This window comes from Lissotriton vulgaris, chromosome 3_2 (assembly GCF_964263255.1).
Source record: "Lissotriton vulgaris chromosome 3_2, aLisVul1.2, whole genome shotgun sequence".
Classification (NCBI taxonomy): domain Eukaryota; kingdom Metazoa; phylum Chordata; class Amphibia; order Caudata; family Salamandridae; genus Lissotriton; species Lissotriton vulgaris.
This window is the reverse complement of record NC_141690.1, coordinates 157390269-157417631: the sequence shown is the minus strand read 5'-3', so window position 1 is coordinate 157417631 and position 27363 is coordinate 157390269. Positions and strand designations below refer to the sequence as shown.

At 41.2% G+C, this 27363-nt stretch overlaps 1 protein-coding gene across 5 annotated transcripts in view; it reads right to left on the bottom strand.

Moving 5' to 3' along the window:
* The window catches only part of SORCS2 (sortilin related VPS10 domain containing receptor 2), a 2087100-nt gene that overhangs the window by 1647875 nt on the left and 411862 nt on the right, over positions 1-27363 (bottom strand). For all 5 annotated transcript variants that reach the window (XM_086964129.1, XM_086964126.1, XM_086964127.1 and 2 more), the window contains exon 2: positions 21206-21273. In XM_086964129.1, coding sequence (XP_086820255.1) covers positions 21206-21273 — 68 coding nt within the window. The remainder of the gene's footprint in view (positions 1-21205; positions 21274-27363) is intronic.

Below are 27363 nucleotides of genomic sequence, written 5' to 3'. Positions count from 1 at the left end.
CATTAGCCATTCCAATGCATTTCGGGCGTATCTAATCGCCCTTCATCAGGGAATCCATACTATAAAAAATCAAATGATGACCAAATTAAATATAATAACCACCAGTTAATTCAAAAAGCTACATAGTAGATCACATGAATTGGCTTTGTAAATCGACTATTTATATCAGCAATTCTAAATCTAACTTTGTCTGTTCCATCGAGGATTCTGGTTAGATTTAGAATTGCTGATATACTAAACAGATCCCCGCAGGACCGATAGCTTACACTGGCATTTGCATACTTTTGTGTTTTACAGATATTGACACAACCACAGAGAACAGTGACACGTAAGTGCACATAGGAGATTGCACATTAATAGTCGATTTACAAAGCCAATTCATGTGATCTACTATGTAGCTTTTTGAATTAACTGGTGGTTATTATATTTAATTTGGTTATCATTTGATTTTTTATAGTATGGATTCCCTGATGAAGGGCGATTAGATACGCCCGAAATGCATTGGAATGGCTAATGAATCCTTGTCATTGATGTGGAAATGATGATGAATACGTCTTGAAAAATTCATGAAACAAACATAACGAATTTAATGAAATTTAAGTCAATAAACAAAATTGTTTTTTCAAAAGAACAAAAAAATGTGTGGAATCCTCTGATTTAAAGGGAGGAGAATCAGGTGTGCCCAAGGGGATATCCGTAATGGTCCATTAGGGATACGTCTCAAGTTGGTAATACGGCACAGTTCCAGAGACAAAAAACTTCTTATTGGCATTGCCCCCATGAGAACGCGCCAGCCCATATGTTGCACCAGAGCAATCTGTACTACAGAAGAGGCTCCAAAAATGTATGTAGGCCATTCTGCAACAAATTGCCCCAAGGGCACACAAACTAGTTGTGCCCTGAGGAAACTTAGTGTAATACACCACCAAACTTTAAATGTGATGCCTTAAAGTGGTCCTGAAACACCTCCTTTAGAACTTTTGTAACTGCATAACCTCCAAGGTTAGAACTCAATACATTAGTTCTGTCTCGACATGTTCCGGATAATGCAAACTGTACTATTTCTATGAAAATGTACATATCTTGCAGTCAAATCTCTGATTATGTAAAGCGCCGTGGCGCCCCCCCCGCTCCCCCTCCCCCGTGAATTTTTCCGCTGCAAGAAAGAAAGAAGGGATGTAGAGGCTTGTGGTGGGATAGTACAGACATGTGCAGATTATCCTAGCTCTCCCCTTCATTTTAAATTCCTCCTCTGAACTCTCTGACATTAGTTGATCTGTTATCTTGATAATGCAACAAATATAGTTGGTGGCTTATAAATGCCCATTAATCTGATCTTGCCCGGCATCTAAAAGCGTTTCTCTTTATGCTGTAAACGGCCTGTTCAGAAAAGGGTTCATTTTGTGACTGTGTGATCGAATATCGCCTGCAGCAGCTGCAGAGTGTGGTGTGTCAGTTCCTTGGTGCTGACAAACTGCTATTTCCAGTCAATAAAATTGTCCCCTTTGCCAAGGAATGTCATTAGATTTCCTAAGATGCTCTGTTTCCTAGAAGCATGCTTCGTATAAATGTCAGCCTTCCCAGATTCTACCCTACTAAAAGGACCTCAAGGCTACCATTCAGCTTGTCTGTGAAATTATTTTTTTTCCAGCTCTTGTGAACAACTGGCAAATGAATTTTGAGAGTGAAATGTGCGGCTCTGTTTCTACCACAGACAAGAGCCTGCAGTTCTTTTGTGTCCCTGTTTCTTCTGTCTGCTGTCACACGATAGGAAATGCCAGAAACAAGCTCTTGTGTGGCCTTTCACTCCAGGGAGCAGCTTGGGGAAGGCTCAGCTTTGCTCGATAGTTTGTGAAGTGGAAATATAAAAAGGACAAAGAAAAACTAATTCACAAGGACGTGTTCGAAAAAAAAACCTATTTCGGTAACATTGGATTTTTCCAATTAGAAGAAACACATGTTCGCAAAATACTATCAGCTCTGTACATATGTTGCAAAGTCCTCCAGTCTCCCCACCGCCTTGGTGCTTTTGTTTTAATAGAAAGCAAGAGCCGCCAGTATTTCTTTTAAATGGGCCAGATTAGTTTCCAATTTCAAGTACATAGGCTGCTCAGTGTATGTTATGGAGTGTGAAATGCACTGCACACTGCTACTTCCCACATCCCCTTCAGATCAGTATGTTTATCAATTTGAGGTTTGCGGTCAGAGCATCTGTCTCAAAACATCAGAAAAGCACTCCGTCGGTGGCATTGTGCCAGGAACGGCCACGGTTTGTGAAAACTGGCCTCAAACTCCAGAACCAGTGGCAAAATGATGGACCCCCCTCCCCCCTTGAAAAATGTGATAAGAGACCCCTGAGTCTCCCATATCGCCACAGATATTCATTAGGCTCAGGCTGTAAAGAGGAGCCATGAATGATCCACCCTCCCACCCCCATGGGAGCAGTCCAGAAGCACAGAGTTGTGTGCCTCATTTAGCTTACAGAAAAAATATAAATCAAGTGTCAAAGCTGCAAATGGAACACTCCCCTCCCATGGACAATCCTCAACCTACCTTAGGTTTTCCTTTGTGTTTGGAAACATCTCGTGGAGTCCGCCCACACAACAATGTTTTGACACCTTTACTAAATGTAGTCTTCTTCCATGCTTTGGATATCTTGACCCTTTTAAAGGAAATGCTCCAAGCAGAGAAACACTTTGGGCCTGACTCACAAAGGTAAACTTACATGTTTTGTGCACGTTTTCTCTATTTTGGTATTTGCAAAACTGTGATTCAAAAGAGCAGGACCTGGGGGCAATAAGCCCCGGCTGTACTCCCCTTGTGATGACCCTGCAACTTGCCTATCTTACTACAGAAAGCACACCCTAAAAGATAGGCCTCTGAGTTCAAGCAAGTTTAATATGAAGGAGCATATAACTAGGACTAATGATGTCACCTTAGTGTTGGCCTAACATAGTTAACATTCAGATATTTAAATGAGTGAAGTCTCACAGATGAATTGCGACATTATTAAATGTTCCAGTTTCAGAAAATCAGCATTTAATTTGCAGCAAGAGATCTTCCAAAGCCACAGGCCAAAGTCATTGCACTATATTTTGAATTAGTTAGAACACTGGATACAAAGGGAGGGACGTATATATGGTTGGTGGTCTGCACTATATACCTCCAGGTCAGTGGATGGATCTCACGCCCTGGTGTCTCTGCAACAGGAATTGATGCATTTATCTGCAAGTGTCGTGTTCAACGTGCCTGCACAGGATTTATTTTTGTTTTAAAAAACAAACTACCAAAGCAGAACTTTGTTGTTGAAAAATTGCTCTGACACACTGCCAGTTTTACCCATTACAATGAGGTAATTAATCTTATTTCCTACTCAAAACTTTTACATTTTCCCTGCTGGTTTTGAACAGAAAAAGTGTATGTCAGAAAATCCACACTCAATAAGTCAAATGGTCTGATGCAATTAACTGACCCCCCACTGTCATTTGAGCTGTCAGTTAAACGTTTTCAGCGGTGGAACCAACCTAGGAGATTAACACAACTCTCAATAGAGCATGGGGAAATCCAGGGTTATCTGTCACATTTCTGGCAGAGTACCTTGTCCACCAAACTCTAAGCAGGCCTCATAATCATGATCACACAAATGTATTTTATGCAGGACAAAACATATCTATCTAATGGGTGTCCATAACAACATCTATTGTATTTAACTTAAGTGAGAAGTCACATCTAGTATACATAAATGTTTAACAAAATTAACCTTTCAAGATATATGAATTTAAGACACAGAACAGAATCCTAATCTAAACCTTGCTCTTAAAGCCATAGGAAAGCGTTTATTAGGAATCCAAAACTGGCCTTAAAATCTCATAATAAAACTGTGTTTCCTATGCACCTGTTTGTGTGTTTCTGTAATGTGGTTCTGGACAAGAGCAATTGCTCTGAAAAGTAAACTTGATATGTTTTACAGGGTTTTCTGGAGAACATTGAGTTAATCACCAACTCAAAGAAAAGAAACTTAAATGTGTACCAGCACCTCATACTTAAATTATTTGGTTGAACATCTAGGACATGATGAATGGCACTAATTAGATACATGGTAGAAGTCATAAAAAGTAAACAGCCCCTAATTAGAGTCTGGAGGAAGAATGAGGATCCTGCAGGTGCTGTATAAATTGTAGTTATGGTTGTAGGTGTTGTTATTTACCTTGACATGAATGGCAGTGCTGAAGCTCCATTCAGAGAGACGGCATTTTATAATCTCTTTGTTCCTTACAAAATATATGCCAATAAATTCTATTTGATCACTCTAATACCTCTTGAGGTGGAATTTGTCCTGCCACAATACTTGTCGTTTGAAGAGAGTTTGGTTTCAAGGGAGCGAAGAGTAATGACAAATACCTTCCAGATAAAGGGAGAAGCACTCAAAAAAAGTATTATTTGGTGTTGAAGGAGCTAAGAGTAATGAGAAATGTACTCCAATAAAGTCCTAAGCACCAGAAAAACATATCCCATTTAGTGGGTCTTGTAAAATTTTGAAATGTAGAGCAGACAGGAGATTGGAAGTACCGCCATAGATTCAACAACACAATGCTATCCACTTGGGCACCACAGCCGTGAGGCTTCATCAGCAGTAGCGGCCCGTCCCCTGCCAAAGTGGGAAGGCAGGCTGAGCTGGAGGAGGTATGTGGGGAGGAGGGAGGGGGAAGGTTGAGAGCGCTTAGGGACAACAAAAATAGAAAATGGATAAAATAAACTTACCTTAAAGCTGCCACCGCCGTCTTCCGACACATTGAGCTCTTCCTGCTTGTGGCTGGGGCACAGGCTCCCATCCTGCCCTGCAGCCTATCCTGAAGCTGCTCCTGAATGAGAGCAGCTTCAGGATTGGCCTGAGCGCCAGCAACTTGCGCTCTCTGGCAGACTGAAAGCCTGTGCCTGCTATCTCCAGCCCCAGAAACACAGCTGGGGCTGGAGAAAGCTTCATTGCATGTGAGGGGTTTGGCCAGCTTGAGACAGCTGGCCCAACATCTCATGCACAGTAAAGGTAGTGCCCCCACTCCTCCACCAGCAGTGTCATCCCAAGGACCTGCCCCCAAGCATCGTTAGAGTCCTGGAGGTGGGTCCAGGGGATTCAAATATAATGATAATAAAACGGGTTTAAAGACAGTTTTATTATCATATTATTTGCTGGATATCTGTCGGTGGCAGTGCTCCTCCGCTATAACGGAGAAGCCGCCACTGGTCATCAGGATTAAAAACTTTGAAAAAAGCACCACTTACATTTTTAAACTCTTTCCACCGGCATCTATAATCCAGTTACTACAGGCACATAAATTCATATTATAGATTTAAGCACAGTGAGAGTAAAATTTTGGAGAACACCATTTTGAAGATGACTGAAACACTGAAGAAGACCAAATCCCACCTCTGTCATTACCAAAGTGAATATGTGTATTCTCAGCATCGCTGGTTTCCTACCAGATTTGAACGGCATCCTTCACATAAAAAACATTGGGCCAAGAAATTATGCATGAATAGGCTGTTCTCGAATATTACTAATGGACAAATGCTGCTCCTCACTTAAAAGATAAGTATTCATATTAGAGAGCTCCAAAACAATTCAAAGATTGATTTCATTATAAATGATTTTGGTTTATCGTCTCCTGAGGTTATTTCAAATATTTTCCACTTGACATTTATCTGAAACTACTTGTTCCTTTCTATATGCCAGAGCCTACATTCGCAGTTTTATTTCTGACTGCAAGTCAAGTTTCCCCACAAATACTAGACAGCGGTTGAATAGATGAGCAGTATGTGGGCGTTTTTCAGTGTGGAATGGTTATTAACGCATCCAAGTGTCATTATCCCATTTGCCTGTAAAAGCATGGCATACCTGTTAGACATTAAAAGTGTAAAAATTGATATGTAAGTGACACAGGTGCAAAAAACGTGTAAAAACACTTCTTGAAATGTTATTTTCTCAGTCTTTCCAAAACTCAAACTTTATTTTTCACCCAAAAACTAACTACTTGACCATGGCTTCCTTATTGATCTACATTTATTTTGCTCACAGCCAGTGCGCATTTTAGTTAATACATGCAGCTTTCTCAAGATTGTACCACACCAAATACTTGATATATAGAAAATCTCGTCAATCAAAGAATAATTAATATATATATATATATATATATATATATATATATATATATATATATATATATATATATATATATATATATATATGTAGATAGATATATATGTAGATAGATATTATATTAATATATATATCTTGCAACTGCAACCTTGTTCTTGAAGTTCCTCAATCAATTGTAACAGAACAGGAACAGACTCCACTTTCTTGGTGCAAAATAGTTGATCTCAGAGTTTCAGCTTGCCGCCTTGATGCATTTCGGCCTTTGCAGGCCGTGATCGCATGAATATATATATATCGCCAGTAGGTAGTTGTAGTTAGGACCTAGTTTCCATAGGAAATCTGCAACATTCTATTTAGAATAACTTTGGCTCTGATCGACGAATCTTCGCGTAATTCTCCAAGAAGATGGCCTGCTCTGCTCCGCTCCTATCCTGGAAGTTTCAGGGTGATTCATCAAGCGGGGGCCGAGAAAAAAGGGGGGTCCCAAAACGTGTTTTCCCCATGCAATTTTTCATGGAGGCCTTTAGGCGCGGCTACAGCCCGAAGTGGTGAACGGAATGATACCAAATTTGGCAAAAAGGTAAAGTTTGGTTCACAGATCACGCTTTTTGTTAAATGTTGTAAATCCGTGCCGTGGTTCCTGAGAAAATCAAAAGTTAAATCATAGATATATCTATGGGTGCTTAGGGTATGCGTACCCTTACAAGCATGAGCTGCATGCTAATTGGCTGTCAACTGTCTGTCAACACTCCAAACCAGGAAGTGTTGGCAGCTATCTTGTGTCTCGGTAGAACCGAGGCACAAGAAAACTGAAAAACAAGTGTGCAAAAGACGCAAAGGGGGCAGGGTAGAAACACCCTGACCCCCTAGGCCTGCTCAGGGGGTCCCTCAAGGAACCCCAAGGCCAAAAAAAATATATATATATATTTTGTTAAATTGCGGGATGCGCGTAGGATACGCGTATCCCGTGAAAAAACCCAAAAACAAAGCCTGCTTTATTGTTAATTAGCCCCCGGGGGGCCAAATCCCAGGGGCAATGTAGTTATTTCTAATGGGGGGCCCAGTGGGGCCCGCCTCCCCCGGGGCTTTAACGATACGTATGCGGGGGGCTCATGGCCCCCCGCAGCCCCCAGGGACCGTCACCCCCCAGGGCTTCTTTTTTATGATAATAGGGGGCCCAGAGGGGCCCCAGGGACCGCCACCCCCGGGGCTTTCCCATTGTGTATGCGGGGGCTCACGGCTTACTGCCCCTCCACAGCCCCGGGGACCGCCACCCCCTGGGGCTTCTTTTTAAAAAAAAAAAAAACCTGTGTGGTGGGGCTCAAGCCCCCCCACACACCCCGGGGACCACCACCCCCCGGGGCTTTTAAATGTTAGGAGGGGGCTGCGCGGCCCCCTCCTGGAGCCTTGTGGTGGCCCTGGGGACCGCTACACCCCAGGGCCGGCTCCTGCAGTGTCCCGGGGTGCCTACCCCCGGGACACTGTAGTTTGCTATGGTAGGACGGGAGCCTCGCGGCTCCCACCCTACCATAGCAAAATGCTTTGTTTTTTGAAAGAGAGAGCAGGAAACCTGCTCTCTCTTCCAAAAACCAAGGACTATTGATTTTCTACATGGGGAGCAGCATGTTAGCTGCTCCCCATGTAGAAAAGCAATGCTGGCTCCCGCAGGACGCGGGGAGCCGGCTGGGCCTATGGGGGGATTTGGGACCCCCCATGGTCCCCAGCAAAGAGGGCCAGCCCCGGGGGATGGGTTCGCCAGGGCTAGAAGTGGCCCGGGAGGGGGGCCACGCAGCCTGCCTCCCCATTTAAATGTAAAAAAAAAAAATTGGGGGGCAAGCCCTGTAGGATGGGGTTCCCAGGGCAAAAAAATAATAAAAGAAGGGGGGCTAAATAGCCCCCCTTCTTTAAAAAAAAACAAAAATAAAAACACCGGCATCGCACCGGATGCCACGCCCCCTTCATGCAGCACTCTGCAAATGTGCCCCCGTCGCGTTTGCAGATGGAGAACAAATTCCCCTTGGATACTGGGGGTCTCTGGGGGCCAACTAGCCCACCAGGAACCTCCGGTATATATATATATCCACAATGTGATCCAGATTGGTCTAACAGTGCTCAACAGCGGGTGCTCATCGCTATGGTAGGATCCAGACCCTCAAACTCGATTTCAACAACAACAAATGGTGCGGCACTCCAAAGTAGGTTACTTAAAAGTTTTTATTCTTCCACAGCTCCACTCATCCAACGCGTTTCAGCCTGGATGGCCTTAATCATGGTTGAAATATATATATATATATATATATATATATATATATATATATTATTAAAGGGGTTTATAAAGCGCCTGGTGACGCCTCCCGGCGTGTCCCCGCGCTGTGGAGATAGAGTCTTAGGAGGGTGGAGACAGAAGACAGGTGACTATAGAGTGAACAGATATGTTTTCAGCAATTTCCTAAAAGATGCCTCATTTATTTCCTGTCTGATGTTCAAAGGGAGGGTATTCCACTTCTTAGCTGCAAGAGTGCGGAAGGACCTGCCTCCCATTCTTGCTTTTTTAGGGAGCGATGTTTTAAGCAGACCCATGCCTTTGGATCGGAGGGATCTGGTGGGTTCATACAACAAAGCCATATCGGACATGTAGGAGGGGGCTTTTTGGTGAATAATCCTGTGGCACCAGAGGAGAGCTTTGAATAGTATCCTCTTGCTGATTGGCAGCCAGTGGAGGGTAGCCAAGGAGGGTCTGGAAGGAGCTCTAGGGGGAGTCTTAGCACTAGGCGTGCAGCTGAGTTTTGCAAGACTTGTAGTCTTCTGATGTTTTTTTCGGAGGTGCCCAGCAGCAGCACGTTCCCATAATCAATTCTGGAGGTGATAAGTGCCTGGGTCATGGTTCGCCTGGAGTTCAGCGGGAGCAGGTCCAGGGTACGATTAAGGGTTTTCATGACTCCAAAGCACTTACCTACTGTTTTATTGACATGGCTGTCAAAAGAGAGCTTGTTGTCTATCCAGACACCCAAGTTCTTGGCTTCCTGACTGGGAGTTGGTAAGGGTCTCAGAGAGGTAGGCCACCAGTCTTTAGTCCACTTGGTGTCTTTTCCTCCTATTATGAGCACCTCGGTTTTTGTGCCATTTAATTTGAGGCAGTGTTCAGTCATCCATGTAGCTAGCTTGCTCATGCAGGATTTGAAATTGTCGGCCTCGAAGGAGGGAGCTTGAGACAGAGAGATCAGGAGTTGAGTATCGTCGGTGTAGGAGACAAGCTCTACGCCGAACGATTGGACCACCTCTGCCAGCGGTGCCATGTACAGGTTGAACAGGGTGGGACTCAGGGCAGAGCCCTGAGGCACCCCCTGTTCTAGTGTCATGTTGTCCGAGAGAAAGGTCCCTCTTTTATATATATATATATTTAATTAATACAATATCCATAAGACATCTCAAGTCATGGTTGAATCTTACAGTTCAAACAGTGGTGTTGCTGGATGTCTGCAGAGTGAGACGTGGATGTTCAAAGCATTAGTCATGCAGTGTGGAAGTGAATGAGATTGGGATTGGGCCCTCTCTGGTAGTCCCTAGCGTGAGATGTCAAGGGAATAGCGGTGGAATTGTCTGTTTGTGTAGGTGTTCAAATGGCAACATCTTTGTGTTCTTGTGTGAAAGATGTAAGAACTTGTACAGCGATGAATAGAGCCCTATTGGGGGTTGTAGAGAGCGTCAGGGCCACATGTCCATTTTAGATCCAAAGAACACTAAAATTAAGGCAGGGTATTGGAGTCCTTGAGACATCAGCATGAGAAAAACAAAGTGATGGGTGGATTGCTTCCAATAATCTCAATCATTAATGCATGTAAATGAGGTAAATAGTGAGTAATGTGTGAAGTGGTTAAGTTAATTACAGTCATTGGGTCACATGATAGACAGACCCTCTCACAAGATGGCTGCTCTTCATCCCATATGATATCAAGTGTTATGTTTGTGCGCTTTGTGGGCAGTCTAGTCTTTGGACTGGTTGCAGCAGAAGGCAGTCAGCGCCAGTGGTTCCTTTAACAGTTTTGCGGTTCGATTCAGGTACTGTCCATTCATCTTACCCAGCAATCAGGGAAGGGGGCTACAGTTCCTCCTCTATGGAGTGGAAATGGATGGTATGAATGGAGAATTTAATGGGAATAACAGTCTCATCCAGTCTCTTTAGCCAGATGAAGACCCTCTTCCTCTTACGGCCTGCATAAACAATCTCACCGACACTTGTTACTACACCTTGTCAGACTATTCACCAAACGTATCCTTTATTCTAACTTATAAAGATTCTTTCACATTTTTCTAGGTTTTAATACACAGGGTTCATGGGAAAATGTCTATCTCAAGTGCTTTAAACAAATGCAGTAAAAAGTTATAATATTTTTTAAGGTGAGGATCAGAGTAAAAATAGATATACCATTTTGATAAAACAGCAAGTTACTGCATTCACATATGTGCTACATATAGCCATCCTGGGCTAGTTACCCTGTAGAGCTCAGTTTAATTAATTAGTTGATTGGCTCCTGCAGCGTCGTGATTGGCTGGGAGAGGCTGTAAGGAAGAGGAGACGGAAGAGAGACATGCGGAGGCAAATGAAAAGGTACGTTACTTTTTTATTATCTTTTTTTTCAAATTTTCTCGGATGTCCTGAGACCTGGCAATATCTTGAGCCTCAAAAAGTTACATATGTTTATCTGAACAGGACCAGCAGTGTATTTTCTACATGGCTCTGGCTGATGAGAAGTACAAAAACCTCTTCACAAAGTGAACTGTTAGGAGCAAACCAGACAAATGAATTTTGATTCATGGAAATATTGCATAGCCTTTTATTCTTTGTTTTAAAAAGGAAAACAGAGCTACATCAAACATTTAATTCACCACCGCACTTCATACCCTAGTATTTGTATTTCCGTGCTCACCAGCAAAGCCCTATCACTAGTGTCTTATTATTAGAGGTTTTTTTTGTTTTGTTTTACTTGGGGGTCCAGTAAAGTGTTACTAGGTTGTTCACTTTATTTGGACACACTGTCATGCACTTTCTTTTACTTTGGCCATTTTGGAAGGGTAGGGGAAAAAATGGCTGCCACATCTTGTTCACTAATGCACCTAGGGTCACCCGCACCCATAATCTAAAGGCACATGTATCCGGTGCTTATCTTGTAAATAAAAAAAAAATAAGTGCAAGGATCCTCGCCAGGAGGCCACTTTCGCTTGCACCACTCATTCCTGCTGTCAGTGCTGCCAGTTACAGTGACAACACAACCACTAAACATCACACCCAGAGAAGTGTGACAATTCAGACTATTCCAGCAGCCCAAAGCTATAAGAATGGCTTTGGTGGCTGTTATTAGTCATTTTAATGTATATTTGAATGAATAAAAAACTGCTGTTGTGCGCGTCTCTAAATTGCTGGTGCTGGTGTTGAAAATTAAGTGCTGGTGCCAAACACTGGAAACCACTGGTCCAAATTAAACACTGTCTATGCCTTGGTGCTCCACCCAGGAGCCCGGTATTGCCTAACAACAAAGATATGAGGTGAACACAAGTCGATGTAATAACAGAGCCTGAAGTATAAAGGCTTAGCAGCCAGAGAAGGGTTAAGAAATGGGCATTATCAATATAACTGCCTTACAGTTAATGGAACATACACTAAGTTGAAAAGTTCACAATTGTAAATAATGATCCCCTTTTGCCAACTACATTATTGCCAAGGTTTTCTCAAATGTTTCTCCAATGAAGGTATGACACTTCTGCCTTCAGAAGATTTGCAAACTGAGATATACTCACAGTGCCTAATTTGTCCAAGGGTTGAATAAGGGGAGCAATCCCACTCTTTGGGGACCGTAATAACTTTTTCAGCATGAGGCTTTGATACACAGTAAGAGAGGGAAAGGCAGGAATGGCAGAAAGGAAGAGAACAATAGTTAAACAGTAATAAAGGGAGAAAGAAGGAATGAAAAACAACCTACAAGAGTGATATAAAGAGACAGGAAATGTAGAGTGGTGTAAGAAGAGGCACGAACAGCACCAGTGGTAAGCCCTTAAAAAGGTCTTCGGCCCAGCATTTATTTATTTCAAAGAAAACACTGTCTACCAACTGAGTGTACTTATTCAAGGTATAATAGCTGTACACCCTAAGTGATAATATGACATGCTGGGTGTTCAACAATGGGCTGTCATACTCAAGTTGGTACACAAATCTTCCATCATACCACTAGTTACTTTGACCACTTCATGTCTTGTCACCTGTGCTTATACCTATCCATATGGTGGCTTCCATTGGCAGAGGAGACTGAAAAGGCAGCAGATGGTTGGTACATGTATCTGTACAGAGCGCCTGCTCTGTGTACCTGGTCATGCTACGTCCTGTATGGGAGGCAGGTTTTTCACAGTGAGACGGCCAGAATGTGTTGGAGCTCCCTGCCTTCTCATATGAGCCTGATCAAATCCAAAAGTTCAGAAAGACCTTAAAGACTTGGCTCTTTAATCAATGCTAACACCTCGGTTGGACCTCCCTCACCTGCAGTAACCGTATAGCGCTGGGACACCTAAAAGGCCTCCTCGTGTCCAAAATGGACATGAAGATGACTTTTGGCACTAAGAAATAGCACTAAATGCAGCAGAAAGTGAATAGGGAGTGCGTACAGCCACACACTAAAGGTGCTCTTGGAGTACATTTTTGCCCAATTTACCCCTAACATTTAACACTAGTTTCTTAGTGCAAAATGCACCCTCGCTTTCAAAATGGACATAAAGATGCATTTTGTGCTAAGAAATAGTAAGATGTTCCCTGAAATTACACGAACAGGAGTAATCAAGTAATTATCGGTAATTCTGAATCAAAGAGTAATGTGAAAATATCCCAGCATCAGGCAACACTGCACCACCACTTCAAATCCTATTTTGACTGTTGTTGGGCATTAACAGGCTGCTGGTTTGTGACATAACATTTTCCATAGATAAAAGAATAGTGGCCTGCCTCTAATTCTTGATGTGCTCTGTATGCATAATACACATCCATTCAATTGTGATAATCAATTTGAGTTGGGTGCCTGGCTATTGGATATCAGTGCCACATTACTGATACTGATTTCTTGCTGGCTGCAATAAGTGCAAAATATTTCTTTTTATTTCAATTTTATTTGATTAGATGATTTATTTTATTTGGAAGCTGACTGACTGCAAACAACATTGCAAAACTGGTGCCTTACACCTTCTGTAGGAACGAAGTAATGATGATGACATGTTTACACCATGTAGCACAATATCCTTTTTTGAAGCACATGAATATTACATTATATGTTGCCTAATGATGTTGATGAAAATTAATCCAGTAATCACCTTGGTTTCCCCATTTTGCCTCCCTAGGTCTTCCAAGGACAAAGTCCTCCTGTAGTAAAATGGCATAGTGTGTGAATAGTAGTCTTTATGTGTATAGTACATTGGTAATGTGCCTTACGCAACACAAACCACGCCTCAACTGTTGGCCTCTACACCTGCCAGCAACATTGCCACAAACTTCAGACAAGCAGTTGGTGAGTGGAGGGAACAGCAGGGCCGAACAGGCAGGAAGTGCAGAAAGAAACATATGCAAAGAGAAGGAATGGAGAGACACTGAGACCACTGCTGTCTTAATGCATGGGCACCCTGGGCAGTTGCCTGGGGCCCCACGAGCATATGGGCCCCATGCAGACCAGAATTTAACACACATTTTCTGTTAAACACTTTTATTCCTGTGAGTGGTTGTGTAGGCAGGGCCCAGTGCACTGCTTTGCCCGGGGGCCTATAATGTTGTTAAGATGGACCTGACTGAGACATTGGGCTCGGAGAGAAGAGATGTTTCACAGTGGAGGGACAAAGATGGAGAGCACAACAGGGATGGAGAAATGCGGTGGGAGAAGGAAAGAAAGGTATTGTGCAGATACTGGGTGGAAGAGAACAGACCCATCGGCAGTTACAGGGTGTGGGGCTAGGGAGGTCTCTCCGTGGACTGGTCTTTCTGTGGTGGAGCACAACATCTTCCACACAGGTGCCTCACCCTTGCAGAATCACCTCAAACCATCACTTTCAATGCCCTTGACTATACCTCATAATAGTGTTTCATCTCACTGATTGAGAAGCTTATAGAAAAGCAAAAGTTCCAACATGAACTGTTTTTCGATTTATACAAAAGCAATTTTAAGATTTTCAAAGTGATAATTGAAAGATGCCTATCTGTTAAATAAGCTCAATAGAGGAAATAAAAGATCTATTGCCAGGGAAACGCAGCAGACAAGCCCTAGGGCAGTCAAGAACATGCAATACTCTGAAGAGCCTATGGGGACACAAAATAAAATTAGCTAGCGGATAGTAGTCATATAAAATAGATCGGCAGGACAATACAATCATGAACGAGTTGAGAGCCACCGAATTAAAGAAAAACACACACACTTTAAACAGTATAGAAAACTGCCTGACAAATTTTCAGTTCTTCCCACTGTCATTTTTTAATTACTTTGAGCCCCACTACCCCAACAAGCCATGTTCTTTAGGCTTCATAATATTCCGGGAAACAGCCCATATAAGCATTTTTGCACTTTAGAAAGACAGGCACTTGATTACAGCTGTGTTCCATCTTCCTATGTAAATGTGGAAGTAAGAGCTGTATCAGCTATCCAATACCAACAGGTAAGTGCAGTGTATGTAAGTGTTTGATATCATACAAGAATTCCCATTTGTGTATGTGCAAACTGTGTACCAGGTGGCACTGTTTTTGATATTGTATTAGCAGTATGGCAAATCATCTCTTAGTATTGCTTTTTGAGAAGGGAGAAACGAAAAAATGAAACTAGACGAACATAAGCACAATATTTAAATATGTAGGAAGGGCACATACGGGGCTTAAAAAGGGAACAAAAGACTCTTAATAGCTACAAGGGTTGGTATAAAGGCTACTGTACTTGAAGGATTCTTCATTACAGTTATGCAAGATTTTTTTGTATTTAATTTGAGAAGGACGATGAATGGGTTTTTATACAGAAATTGACTACAATTCATAATGCAAGAATAGGGGATATGATTCCGCCATTTAACATTAGAAGAGTATACCAATAGTATATGTACTGAATCATCACACAGGCTAGAAGCTGTTTATTTAAATTGTGTTTACTACAGAAAATGTGGACTGCCATGTTTGTAACCCATTACTCTTTCTAGTGTCAGAGACACTTCCTGCCCCAGGACCCATCTCTTCTTTAATCACTAAATCACTACGCCGGTTCCAGTAGCATCAGATGCCTCACTCAGCACTGCCCCATCACCGTTGTCGTCCCGCTCATGGTTCCCCTCAGACTCTGTGTCCCTCTTGTGTCCAAACTACGTCCTTCATCTGCCAAGCTCTTCATCAATGTGTTTATTGCCATTTGCCTCCAATTGCCAAACATGTCCCTTCTTTGCCTCCACTTCATATGTCTGCTTGTCATTCTGGTGCATTCTTAGTTATATATTTAATTTGAACTGGAAATGTTGCCCACTTTGAAAATCAATGTGTTAGCTCTGAGATTAAATAACCTTCAGTGGAAATCCTTGTTGCTTGCTAGACACACATTCAGCTCCAATGACACGCCTATGAGGGTGATTAATTGAGTACCACTGAGTTGAGCATCTGTGATAATTGGTTATTGTAGTCATTTTAAACTGCAAAGATAAAACACTATATCATAGTACATTATATTTCCTGGAGAACAAATCTTTAAGCCTACCAGCCAATTGGACTATTGTAATCGGTGTTTATGAATGGATACCCCATTCCTTGACACAGTACAATAAATATTTGTGCTGGCTCGATCATAAGGAATGATGTTCATGGGCCACAACTATATAAAGACCTGTGTGATTGGTCTGACCACCAAGCTATCACCTTCCTTCTGCCTGGCACCCACAAGACTTGGGCACCACAACCCGTGACTCCCAAACTTTGGGCTAGAGACACCAAGAACCTTGACCACTGGAAACTGGCTGTTCATTGTGAGATTGACCTCACACCTGCCCCTCCTCATATCACAATGGTAAACAACCTCACTGAACACTATTCCATGACTATATCCAACATTCTTGAGGACCTTGCTCCGCTAAAACTAAAAAGAACCAAAATCAAAGACAGGAACCCCTGGTTCAACGGATCCTTCAACAATGAGAGGAGATCCCTCCGCCAGGCTAGAAATGCCTACAATAGGAAAATCCTCAACTCAAAAAAAGAATTCTTCCGAACAGAAGTGGAGAACGCCAAGACAGACCTCGCAAGCTATTCGAACAATCTAACAAACTGGCGAAAACCTCCACAGAAACCCCTAAATCTACAATATCATGCGAGGAATTTTCCTTCTTCTTTTGCGACAAAAGCTCTGCCCAAGGAAACAAGCTTAGAGCCGCCACTAATTCCCAGACCCCTCCGGCTCTGCTTCCTCCCTCTGCGCTTCCCTCCCAGACATCTCCCAAAAACCAAGCGCACTAGTCCAACTTCAAAGTTTATGATGAACATTCCATCTCGAAAATTCTATCCACACTCAACCCGTACAATCACTTCAATGACCCCCTCCCCTCCAACTGCTTAGACGCCGCCTCTCTGGCCCCATTGATAGCCTGCCTCAACACTGCCGCAATACTCCTAACAGGTTCTAAGAAGCTCGACCACATCTCTCCACACCTCAAAGCTCTGAACTGGCTTCCTCTCGAGGCCAGAATCCAACTTAAGCCGGCTTGCATCACTCACAAGGCTCTGTACTCTAACTCCCCTGCATTTCTTGCCCAGAAACTCATGGTATCTGGAGGAGCAAGAAACTCCTGGTCCTACAGCGACCTCTTGCTCCAACCAGCTTGCTTGTGAGAAACAAAATGTCGGGCCTTCTCTGGGTCCGCTCAAAGAATATGAAACTCACCCCGCCCGCCATTAAAAGACTTCCGTCTCTGGCACGCTTTAAAAAGAAAGCCAAAACCTTCCTACTGGGAAAATTACTCTCCTAACGCTTGCACTACAATCTGCTCAGCGACTATTAGGGCCTCTCAATGGTTACTCCAGTTGATACTTATTACTCTGCACCTCTGGGCATCCCACCTGGTTCTTGTGACTGCTTGTTTCTTGTATAATGTATCTACCTGTTTTTTTCCATTTTTTTCATCCCAAATATATTCACCCCTCCCAAGTGTTTTGTATTCCACTTGTCAATCCTGCAAAGTGCTCTGATACCGTCACGGGTCTGGGTTGCGCTCTATAAAACTCAAATAAATAAAAATAAGTATATAAAAATATATATTGCAGAGATCTCTGGATTGAAACCTACCCTATTCAATTTACAAAAATTCCTTATAACTCATTTATTATCAAATTAAGCTCTTCATCATAGCGGGCCTCTCTGCTAAGAACAACAGCAACAAGAGGTTTAATTAAATCTAGTAAATTTCATGGTATTATTTATGTCAACTATTTAATTACATGAAGGGTAAACTGATTGCAAATAAATCTTGTCCACTTCCCAAAGAGAAAAATCCAGCTTGATTGCCAAACAATGTTCCTCTTTAAACAGACACACAAACAGACCCTTTCAGCCTCATCAGTGAGGTGCAGCCCCAATGGCGCAATGAGCTACAGTGCTATGCTTGGGATCATGGAACCTTAGTAGGCAGGGACTGAGTAATCCTATCATCTGACTACCCATGAGCCCGGGGACCGACTAGCTATAGTGCCTCACTTGCCTTCCCACACACTCAGAGAGGAACAAGTGATTAGACACCCCAGAACACAACCCTCTCGACCCTCTCAGGAATCCTGGTTGTAGGACAAGCCCTTTCGCTCTCACTCTTGTACCAGTCCAAAATAGGATTAGACAAAGACTTGAGAAAAGTTTAAAATGTTTATTTTAACTGACGTGCTCTAGTATGCAGTATACGTGCCACAACAAGTGGAAAAATGCCTAACACAAACATGGTTAGTATAGCAAGTAGTCATAAAAGGTGCTGTCATAGTTTATGACAGTGGGGCATAACCCCCCCTCCCTTGATTATATATTAGAAGATCTCTGGGTGTTTAGCAGCAGACCCTGTACCTTTGTCTATAGATGGAAGATCCACATCACAGGTGCTGTCATGCTCCCTTCTCTAGAAAGATCCCTCTCCAACTGTGTTTTACCACCTGTGTATACCTATATGACCAAAGTACTTGTTCCGAAACCACAGCTGTATCTGAGTGTTTTGACTAGGTGCTGGGGTCTGACCAGAACAGAATACCAAGCGACATTGTTGTTCGACCTTGTCTACAGTGTTCAGACTAAATCCCAGAAAAGAACAGAATGTTAAAACAACAGCAGGTTCTGTAAGAAAGTTGCAGTGTGGCACTAAGCAAAATATGTTCGTGAATGTTTGGAAATGGTGTAGACCAATGTGAATGCATTTAGTGACAGTTTCCTTATGGTCCACAGTGTCCTTGCTAGGGAATCAAGTTCAATGCTGCTGTCTGCAGGACCTTGACTCGAATTCATGTAAACTTTTTAAGGCTGTCACTTGCCTTTGAATCTTATCTTGTTTTGGATCGAAATGGAATCCAGGCACAGAGAATTAATTTAATAAAACAATGTTGTTTCTGGCAGAAACACAACTTAAAATAGCACTGACTCTGAACTCCCCTAAATGAGTAGATAACTATACATCTGTTAAGCATATACCCAGGATTTTTCTTATTTTCAAAAGACTGATTTATCTACAACACAAAAAATGTATATAAAGGTAGCATGTACTCACAATTGAAAGAGACAAAAACATACAAAATACAGAGAGAGTTTATGCTTTCGGTTATATATATGGTTTACAAACATGTTATTTATGTCACCAGAATCCCACTTCAACACATAGAGTCTAAAAACAAGTGCTATTCTGACAGTTTATTAGTCCCACAGTGACGGATAGATGAAGTAATGATCAGGCACTAAAACATGTTTTCTTCCCAATCACTATACTCTGTAACTTATAAATAAAGAATAAAATAAAAAGAGATCAAATGTTTCTCAGTTTAGGCCTTCATTATAAGAGAAAATCATCCATGGCAACCCAGCATCAACTGATTTTATTATAAAATAGAGAAAAATACATTGCATACTCTTTAATGTGCATGTTGATGCTCTGGTGTGGTAATGAAATACAACCTGTAAAATATGAATGTGCAAGGACCAAATCTAGACATTTATTTTACAATCCCAAAATGTGCATCTTTTTCAAATCACATTTAATTTTAATATTGTGAATCTGATTTGAAGCATGGCAAATATGATGTAAAATATGTGCAGTTCTAATTGTTTTAATGCAACGGCTAATGTATGCTTACTTGCCCTTGAAAGCATATTCTTGGCTTCCAATTAAGATGCACAGTAGACAAACATCACCTAATCCCACCTCAATACAGTATGGAAATTCTGTAGCTGAGAATAAACATACTGAATAATTCAGAATGAACCCCCACAAAATGTCAATCAGCCGAGGGCAAAAAGTGATACATGAATTTAAGTACGCATCACAGGAATGTGCATAATAAATAGATCAAGTCAGTGCCATTTCCTCCTATGTATATCATCAACTTCAAGCTCAGCATCTTACTTTATCTGTTCTTGGACATTTTGCCCCAAGCTATATTCATTGTGTACTTTCAGTCAAAGGGAACCCAAATTTTAATGAAACCTACACAATGTTTAAGTATCCTGAGACCATATCTCCTAAACACCTTCCAAAAGTATCAGACTATGGTTTCTACTATGATATATTATTGCAGCTCAGACTATGCTGAGCAGAGCTCAATGTTTGCTGCTGTTTAGTCCCACTCATTTTAGAAGCCAAAACTCTTTTTTGTGAAAATATGTTACAAATATTGACTAAGGCATTATACAACTCATCATTGATCATTCATTCGAACTGTATTGTAGTCAGTTTCCAAAATAGTAATTCAGTAATTAAAGCCTTGCCTAGCTGACTGTAAAAACCCTGCAGTTCAAGGTTTCACTTTTGCCCATAAGACCTTGCATGATACAAAAACACCAATTTCTGAATGGAAATCATGTTATATATAATCCAAACAGATGGATAATGACAATTTGAAAACACACTAATTGTTATTCCACGTTGTAACTGTTTATTAATGATGGCTTGGATTTTATGTTGTGTACGCCAGAGTGATGGAATGGACCACAATGGAGCTAACAGAGACATGAATAAATTGTCACACATTAAAAATCTTTAGAAACACTGAAAAAGAGGTAAGGTGATAAAGCTTAGGCATAGCTGTCGATCACATAGCATTCTTTACAACTCTTGAAAATTAATTAGTAAACAAAACACAATTTTAAGACAGTGATATTACAAATATCTCTCTAATTGCAAGACTGGCCTTATTGATCAGCTAAATAATCTTGATATATTTAATAATATATGTAACATTCATGGATTCCAAGTCAGAAAACACAATAAGTACACAGTCTATAATAGTATGTCTTCTTTTATATTGGGATTCACAATTACTTTTCAGATATCTTACCTTTGGTCTGTTTGACCTACATGTTTTGCATCACTATGTTTCAGTAGACATGCAGTGCATGAGATGTAAATGTAAGAGATCAGTACTCTTTTTTGCCCACTCATAAAGAAGAGCAAAAGATAAGGCGACTATGATATATTTTCATCTCAACTTAGCTTATCCTTGTGAGATTTCAATAAATTGTATAACCATCAACATTAATATAACCAGTAGAAAATAAACCCTAATACCAAGAAATTGGATTTCTGCTACATTGACATATATCTTGCCTTGATTCACCCGTAGTTTAGAAAAGTATGGAAATGGAGGTAAATCTATGAACACATCTCCAAAATACCATCTCTGCTTACAGACAACCTCAATGAAAGAAGTGAAAGTCAATACTGGTGTTAAATCATAAAGGCAACATTCATCTTGAGATAACTGTTCTTACATTCTTTTGTGTCCCTATTTGCATTGACATTAATGAGATTTTCATTTCAAAATCTTACCTCCACATAGAACTTTCCAGCACTTTTCCCATGTCAGAGTGGTAGTATTTTGTAAGGATCAGGATCACCTGCATATAAAACAGAAAGGAACAATAAGCTTACATGAATGAATGTTGTTCATCTGCATTAGTGTTAGGTAGAGCCAGGCTCCCTTGGCATGGTACATGAATGGTGCCTTGCTGCTGGGGGCAACTGCACATTAATTCTCTACTATTTCTAGGCTTCTTGACCACAAAGCAATTGTTTTAAGGCAAAATCACTTTTATTATACTATTTGTTCATCCTAGTAATAATAATAACTTGTTTTATATAGTATTTCATACTGCACTTCAGCCATTTCAAACAACAACAGATTTTACTTTAACCCCATGTATGGTTCCAAATTTATCAACCTCAGAGGAAAGGATGGATGAGTGAGCCTAGGCAGGATTCACACATGGGACCTAAAGATCGTTTCATATTTTAGCAATAAGCAGTTAACTTAGTTAACCACATTGCTGGCATAGGAATTATGGGTAGGTAAAAGAGCATCAAAGTTTTGCTTGTTGGTGGAAAGTATCTAAGACATTTTGCACTTCACTTTACCCAGATATTTCTAGGTCATCTTTTTAAGTAAAAAATATGCCAAATATCAAATTACCTGTTCTCATAGATATGCTGAACTTTACAAGACTATTGTACCAAGTTTTAAGCAAAACAGAATGAGATAACATTCTTACTTTTATTTAATAACTAAGACGAGGAACAAGGTGTTATCAGATTGAACAGACAACCACCTACAAGTTGGATGTGCTCATAACATTTTCTCTTACTCAACAATACATTTTGATGTCTCTGGTCTTGCTTTCCCTGGCTTTTATCCTACTCTTTTTAATGGCAATATCAATTTGCCAATCAGAAAAAGAAGTGTTTTATGAATACTAGTACAGACAACATCTATAAAAATACATAGAAAGTTCAGATTATAAAGTTCAACACCACATCACAAAACAGAATATCCAATGATTATACATAGACATAACAGCTCAAATTTGCAAGAAAAAGTGTTCAAATTGTGTACACTCAATCATAGGATTAAAAAAAGCACATTTCATTTTTCATCAACTAAAGGTAATCAGTTGTTAGCCTAAGAGAAGCAAGGTTCAAAATGACATGCACTATAGCAAAAGATTGGGATAAAATCTTCGTTTTCCAAAACCTCAGAATTAAGCGTCAATACTAGAGTAGCTACTAAATATGTTGGAGCCACATGAGACCTACAACATCTCGGTAAGATAGGATATTAGTTGCAGGCAGATGGACCTCAAGAGCATACATCAAGTCTTAGAAATTGAAGCCCATCCATGGGCATTCAATAGCATGATCATATGATAAGAATTATCGGCAAAGGCCTATGATTGTGCACACCCAGATGATAGGAGCATGGTTTAACTGAACCAGCATTGATTTGGGAACCCCTTTTCTAATATCACATCTCCCTCAACAACTAAGTATGTGACATTGAAAGCCAGTGGCATGTGTCTACCCTGAAATGTGTCAAATGGATGGGGTGGGCATGTTCCTCTCTCTCAGTTTGAAACAGAAGTGGACACAATGAAACTATCTGTTAGTGCCTTTTAGTTTCGATGGGTCAGGCAATACCAGCACAGGCTACAAATTATGCAATACCCCATTGGATTTTCATATCACTGATTGTCTTCAGTCTCAGAAAGCTTAGGCACCAGCACTCATTTTGGGACAAGTTTTTTTTAGTGCATGAGTTACACCTGCTGACTAGAAAATGATTGAACGCCCTTATTTAATCCTTACTGAACAAAATACCTGTTTTAAGCTCTGAATAGACTGCATTTAAGATTTCTTTCATAAATCCTTATTTCATAAATTAAAGTTAAAATGTCAGTGGTGTTTGGGTTACAATATCTCCATTATACCTTTCCTCAATGATTCTAATAAAGTGATTACATGGAACGTCTGATTTTCAAATATATGGATGGTCATAGTATATATTTTGATTAACATCATAACTAAAACTGTCAAAATAGTCCAAGTCTGTTGAGTTCTTCAACTTTACTCTGCTTTGTTCTGCCTTTGGTAATATTTTGGTTTACCATCAAAACAAAGTCACTATTGTGAGAAATCGGGTTCTTGGTTGGTAAAGCCTTACTCGACCAATAGCCACAATCCTTATCAGAGTGAACCACAAAAAGTCACTAAATGAACCTCTGCTTAACCCTCTGGCAGACTGGCACAAAAGCAGTCAGGCTTAACTTAGAGGCAATGTATAAAGTGTTTTTGCAGCACTTAAATTGTAGAAAAATTAAAAACACAACACAAGAATCTTACTCTACCAATTTATAAAAATAGAGCACAGTTTAATAACTAATTTCACTCAAAAACAATAAAAATGCAATCAGTACAACTGGAGCTATTCATTATCAAAGATTTAAATAGGAATAGCGCTGAAAACCACAATGCGCCACTCTCGGTCATCTGGTCATGCTAGATTTAGGGACCGGGTTAATCTTGCTAAAAAAGTTACCTTCTCAAAATTTGGTGCAAAGAGTCTAGTTCACTGTGGAGGAGGCAGCAAGGAATAGACAGAGAGCATCACAAATGGTTGTCACTGTTGCGTGAAGAGCAGGCTATGCATCACAGACGGTCAGCGCGGTGACATCAAGATCCTGTCAGGCATTGCAGATGGTCGTTGCTGGAGGTTCGCATTGGCAGTCACCGCAGGCTGTTGACATTGGTGGGCAGCAACATCTTGGTGCAAATGGGCATGTTTGCGGTCACAAAGAGTTCAAGACTTCAGGATTACTGCCTTTCTTCCAGGACCTGGGAGGCATCTCTTGGAGATCAGGAACTCACTGCATCAGAGTCCATTAGAGCCCAGGCAGCTCCAGTTTCATGTCCAGTGTAATAGGTCAGCTGGGCAGTAGCAGGGAGGTTTCTAAAGCTTCCTGTGTCCCTGTAGATCTGAGCAGGAGGTCATTCAGCTGACTTAAGTCACTTCTGGTAGTCTAGGATGAAGGGAGCAGTTCCAGTCATCTCTCTTGAAATGCAAGGCATCCTCAGGCAGCAGTGCAGACCTCTGACAGCAGGGCAGTTCTTCTTCTGTAGTATGCCCAGGTCCAGGTGTGTACTGAAGAGTGGTGTGATGGTTCTATTGTTATACCTGGTGCCCACTTTGAACTGGGATGAAGCTTCTGGAGTTTTCCCCCCACTGAAGTGCTGGGAATTTCCTGCCTCTCTGCTCTTGTCCCAGGCTGTCTGCAATCACAACAAGCTAGTGTGAAGTTCTTTGTGAGTTGAGGCAGTGTCTTTGAAGGGCAAGTGGGACTGTGCACAGCTCTGCACCATATCCCGCTAGGATGGCCCATCCTGCCAACACCCAGTCCATCTATTTTGTGGTTGTCCATGAGGAATACACTAAGGCCAACTGCCAACTACGCCTAGTCATGTAATCCAGGAAATAGGATGCAGGCACCAAACGGTCAGGACAAGAAAATGCCAATCTTCTAAAAATTGATTTTGTTCAGAAGGGTAACTTAAAATCCAACGTTACAATTAAAGAGGATTTTAAAGTAGAATTAATTAGACACCAAATATGATATTCCTACCTGCTCCCAAACACACAGTAATCCAATATTTTCTGATGTGAGAGGTAGACCTCACATCAGTGAAAAAATGAATTTGTGAGGTTTTCCCTACTAGGACATGTAAAACCAAAAGGTGCATGTCCAACTTTTTAAATACACTGCACCCTACCGCATGGGATATTTAGGGCCTACTCTAGGGTTGGCATATGTATTGCTACCATTGCAAGCCTGAGACATCTTTTAAAAGGCAACTTAAGTGGATGGCACAATATGTGCTGCAGGCCCCCTAGTAGCAGTTAATTTACTGGCCAGAGTACAGGGTATACCACTTTACTAGGGACTTATAACTAAATAAATAAAATATGTCAAGAAGGTGTAAGCAATTGTACCATGTTTCAGAGAATGAACACTGGTTAGTAGTGGTAATGTACACAGAATTCTAAGGCCAACAAAAACTAATTCAGCTAAACAGGAGGGGAGAAGGAAAAAAGTTTGGGGGTGAACCAGCAGAAAGGACCAAGTCCAACAACTACTTGTAAGGAAGTTCTAACAAGGATACTAAGTAGTAACAGTATCACGTTATGATATATTATTAGAGGCATGACACGTGGAATAATTTGTTGACTGAATAGAGGACTCAACAAAACTGCAAAGACATTTATTATACTAAGTTGTATGTTATTGGGAAAATGCAATTTATGATGTGAATTAAATTTTTTAAAAGCCCATATTAATATTAACATTTTCAAAAATGATCTGTTCTAAAATTGATAGCCAACACGTTGACTCTCTAGTTAGATGAAAATAACGGCACCGGAAGACCTCTTCATACTGAAGGCCCTCCTCTAAACACATACAATTCAACATATGGGCCAAAGCAATGTACTATATCAACACCATCAATGAAGCCACCAACAGAAACAATCAGGCACTATATCAACCCCATGCAAGACCCATCTATTCCTCACTGCACAGAAATGTTCAATGCCATCAACCTCTTTTTCTGTGAACAAATACAGATGATTGAATAGCATACCAAAGACACCAAGCCTGCTTCAATTCTTACACCCACCCGTCTCATAGAAGTCTGAAATGGTCAACCTTCAAAGTCCTATCTCTCCCAGATCTCGCTGACATATTCAAATCTCTCAAAGTCACTTCTGATAAAAATGACGTCTTACTATCAACCTTCATCAAAGCTGCCTCTGGAGGTGCTCTTTAACACTACTTTACATTGCCTACCTCACTCAAGGAATCTTCCAAATAAATCTCAAGCCTGGCCAGACCTCCCTCCTTTCCTAAAGAAGCCTACACTATACCCTGATGACCTTGCCACTTACAGGCCCATCACTCACCTATCATTCACTGCCAAGATCCTCAAAAAAGCAGTCTATGACCACATCAATGCTATCCATCCTCTGCATGACTACCAGACTGGCTTCAGATTATGATGTAGCATAGAAATTGCCATTTTACACATTATAAAAGATCCCTTTTTGGCCACCGATGAAGATGAACTCTGCCTTCTGATATTTCTGGACCGCTTAACTGCCTTCGACCCAGTGGACTATCCCATCCTCCTGCACCCTGGAAGCTCACATGGAATTCGCCAGCAATATCCTTCACTGGTTCTCCTTCTACCTTTCCAACTGATACAAGTAAAAAAAGATCCCCATCACCTGTGGACTCCATACGACCTTCTGTCATCTTCAACCTATACATGGAGCTGCTTAGTGCTCTTCTCACAGGTAATAGCAAGAAGATTCATCAATATGCCAACCCTATGTGAAAGTATCCTCTGCGTTAGACAGCCAGCACATTAAACATTGATTGCACACCATCTGGACCTGGATGTCCAATGCCTACCTGAAGCTCAACCGAACCAAGACAGGAGCAATAAACAAAATACAGTACAAACTCAGTTTAATTATATGAACTTTGGCAGCAGTTTTCACCAACTGCAAAGTCACTTGGATTCATCCGGAACACCAACCTCATTCCCCCCGGTACCACCCCCAAGGAACACAGAGCCGAAACACAAAGGCGGCATGCTACCAGCTCTCACTTCTAAAGAAACTCAAACTGTTTCTTCCAGAAAGCAACTACAGAACTGATGTTCACGCTCTTCTACTCTGGCATCTCGATGGTGGTAATGCCCTAGTCCTCCGAGACGTTACACTGAAACCCCTTAAGGTTAGAGCTTTTGGTAAAGGGTAGCAATTTATTTTTGTCATACAGGGAAAGCTGCAGCTTAGGTCCTTCATTTTGGGCACAGGCTATACTGCTTAGAAAGCCATATATAGAAATGTAGGTAGAAGTCTTTTTGGTGCTTTGTGAACTGGAAAGCAAATATCACAGGACCATAGTGAAATCAAAGTGTAGTAGTTATTGGCAAATTTCCCTGGCCCAATAGTAAAGAATTCTTGTGTAGAAGTCTTTGCACATCTCTTAGCCACTGTAGACAATATGACATAGAAGATGCATTAAAAATACCTTTCACCTTGAACAAGTACATTTTGAGGAGTTTCTCAGATTTTCCACCCCAAGTTTTTTTGTTGG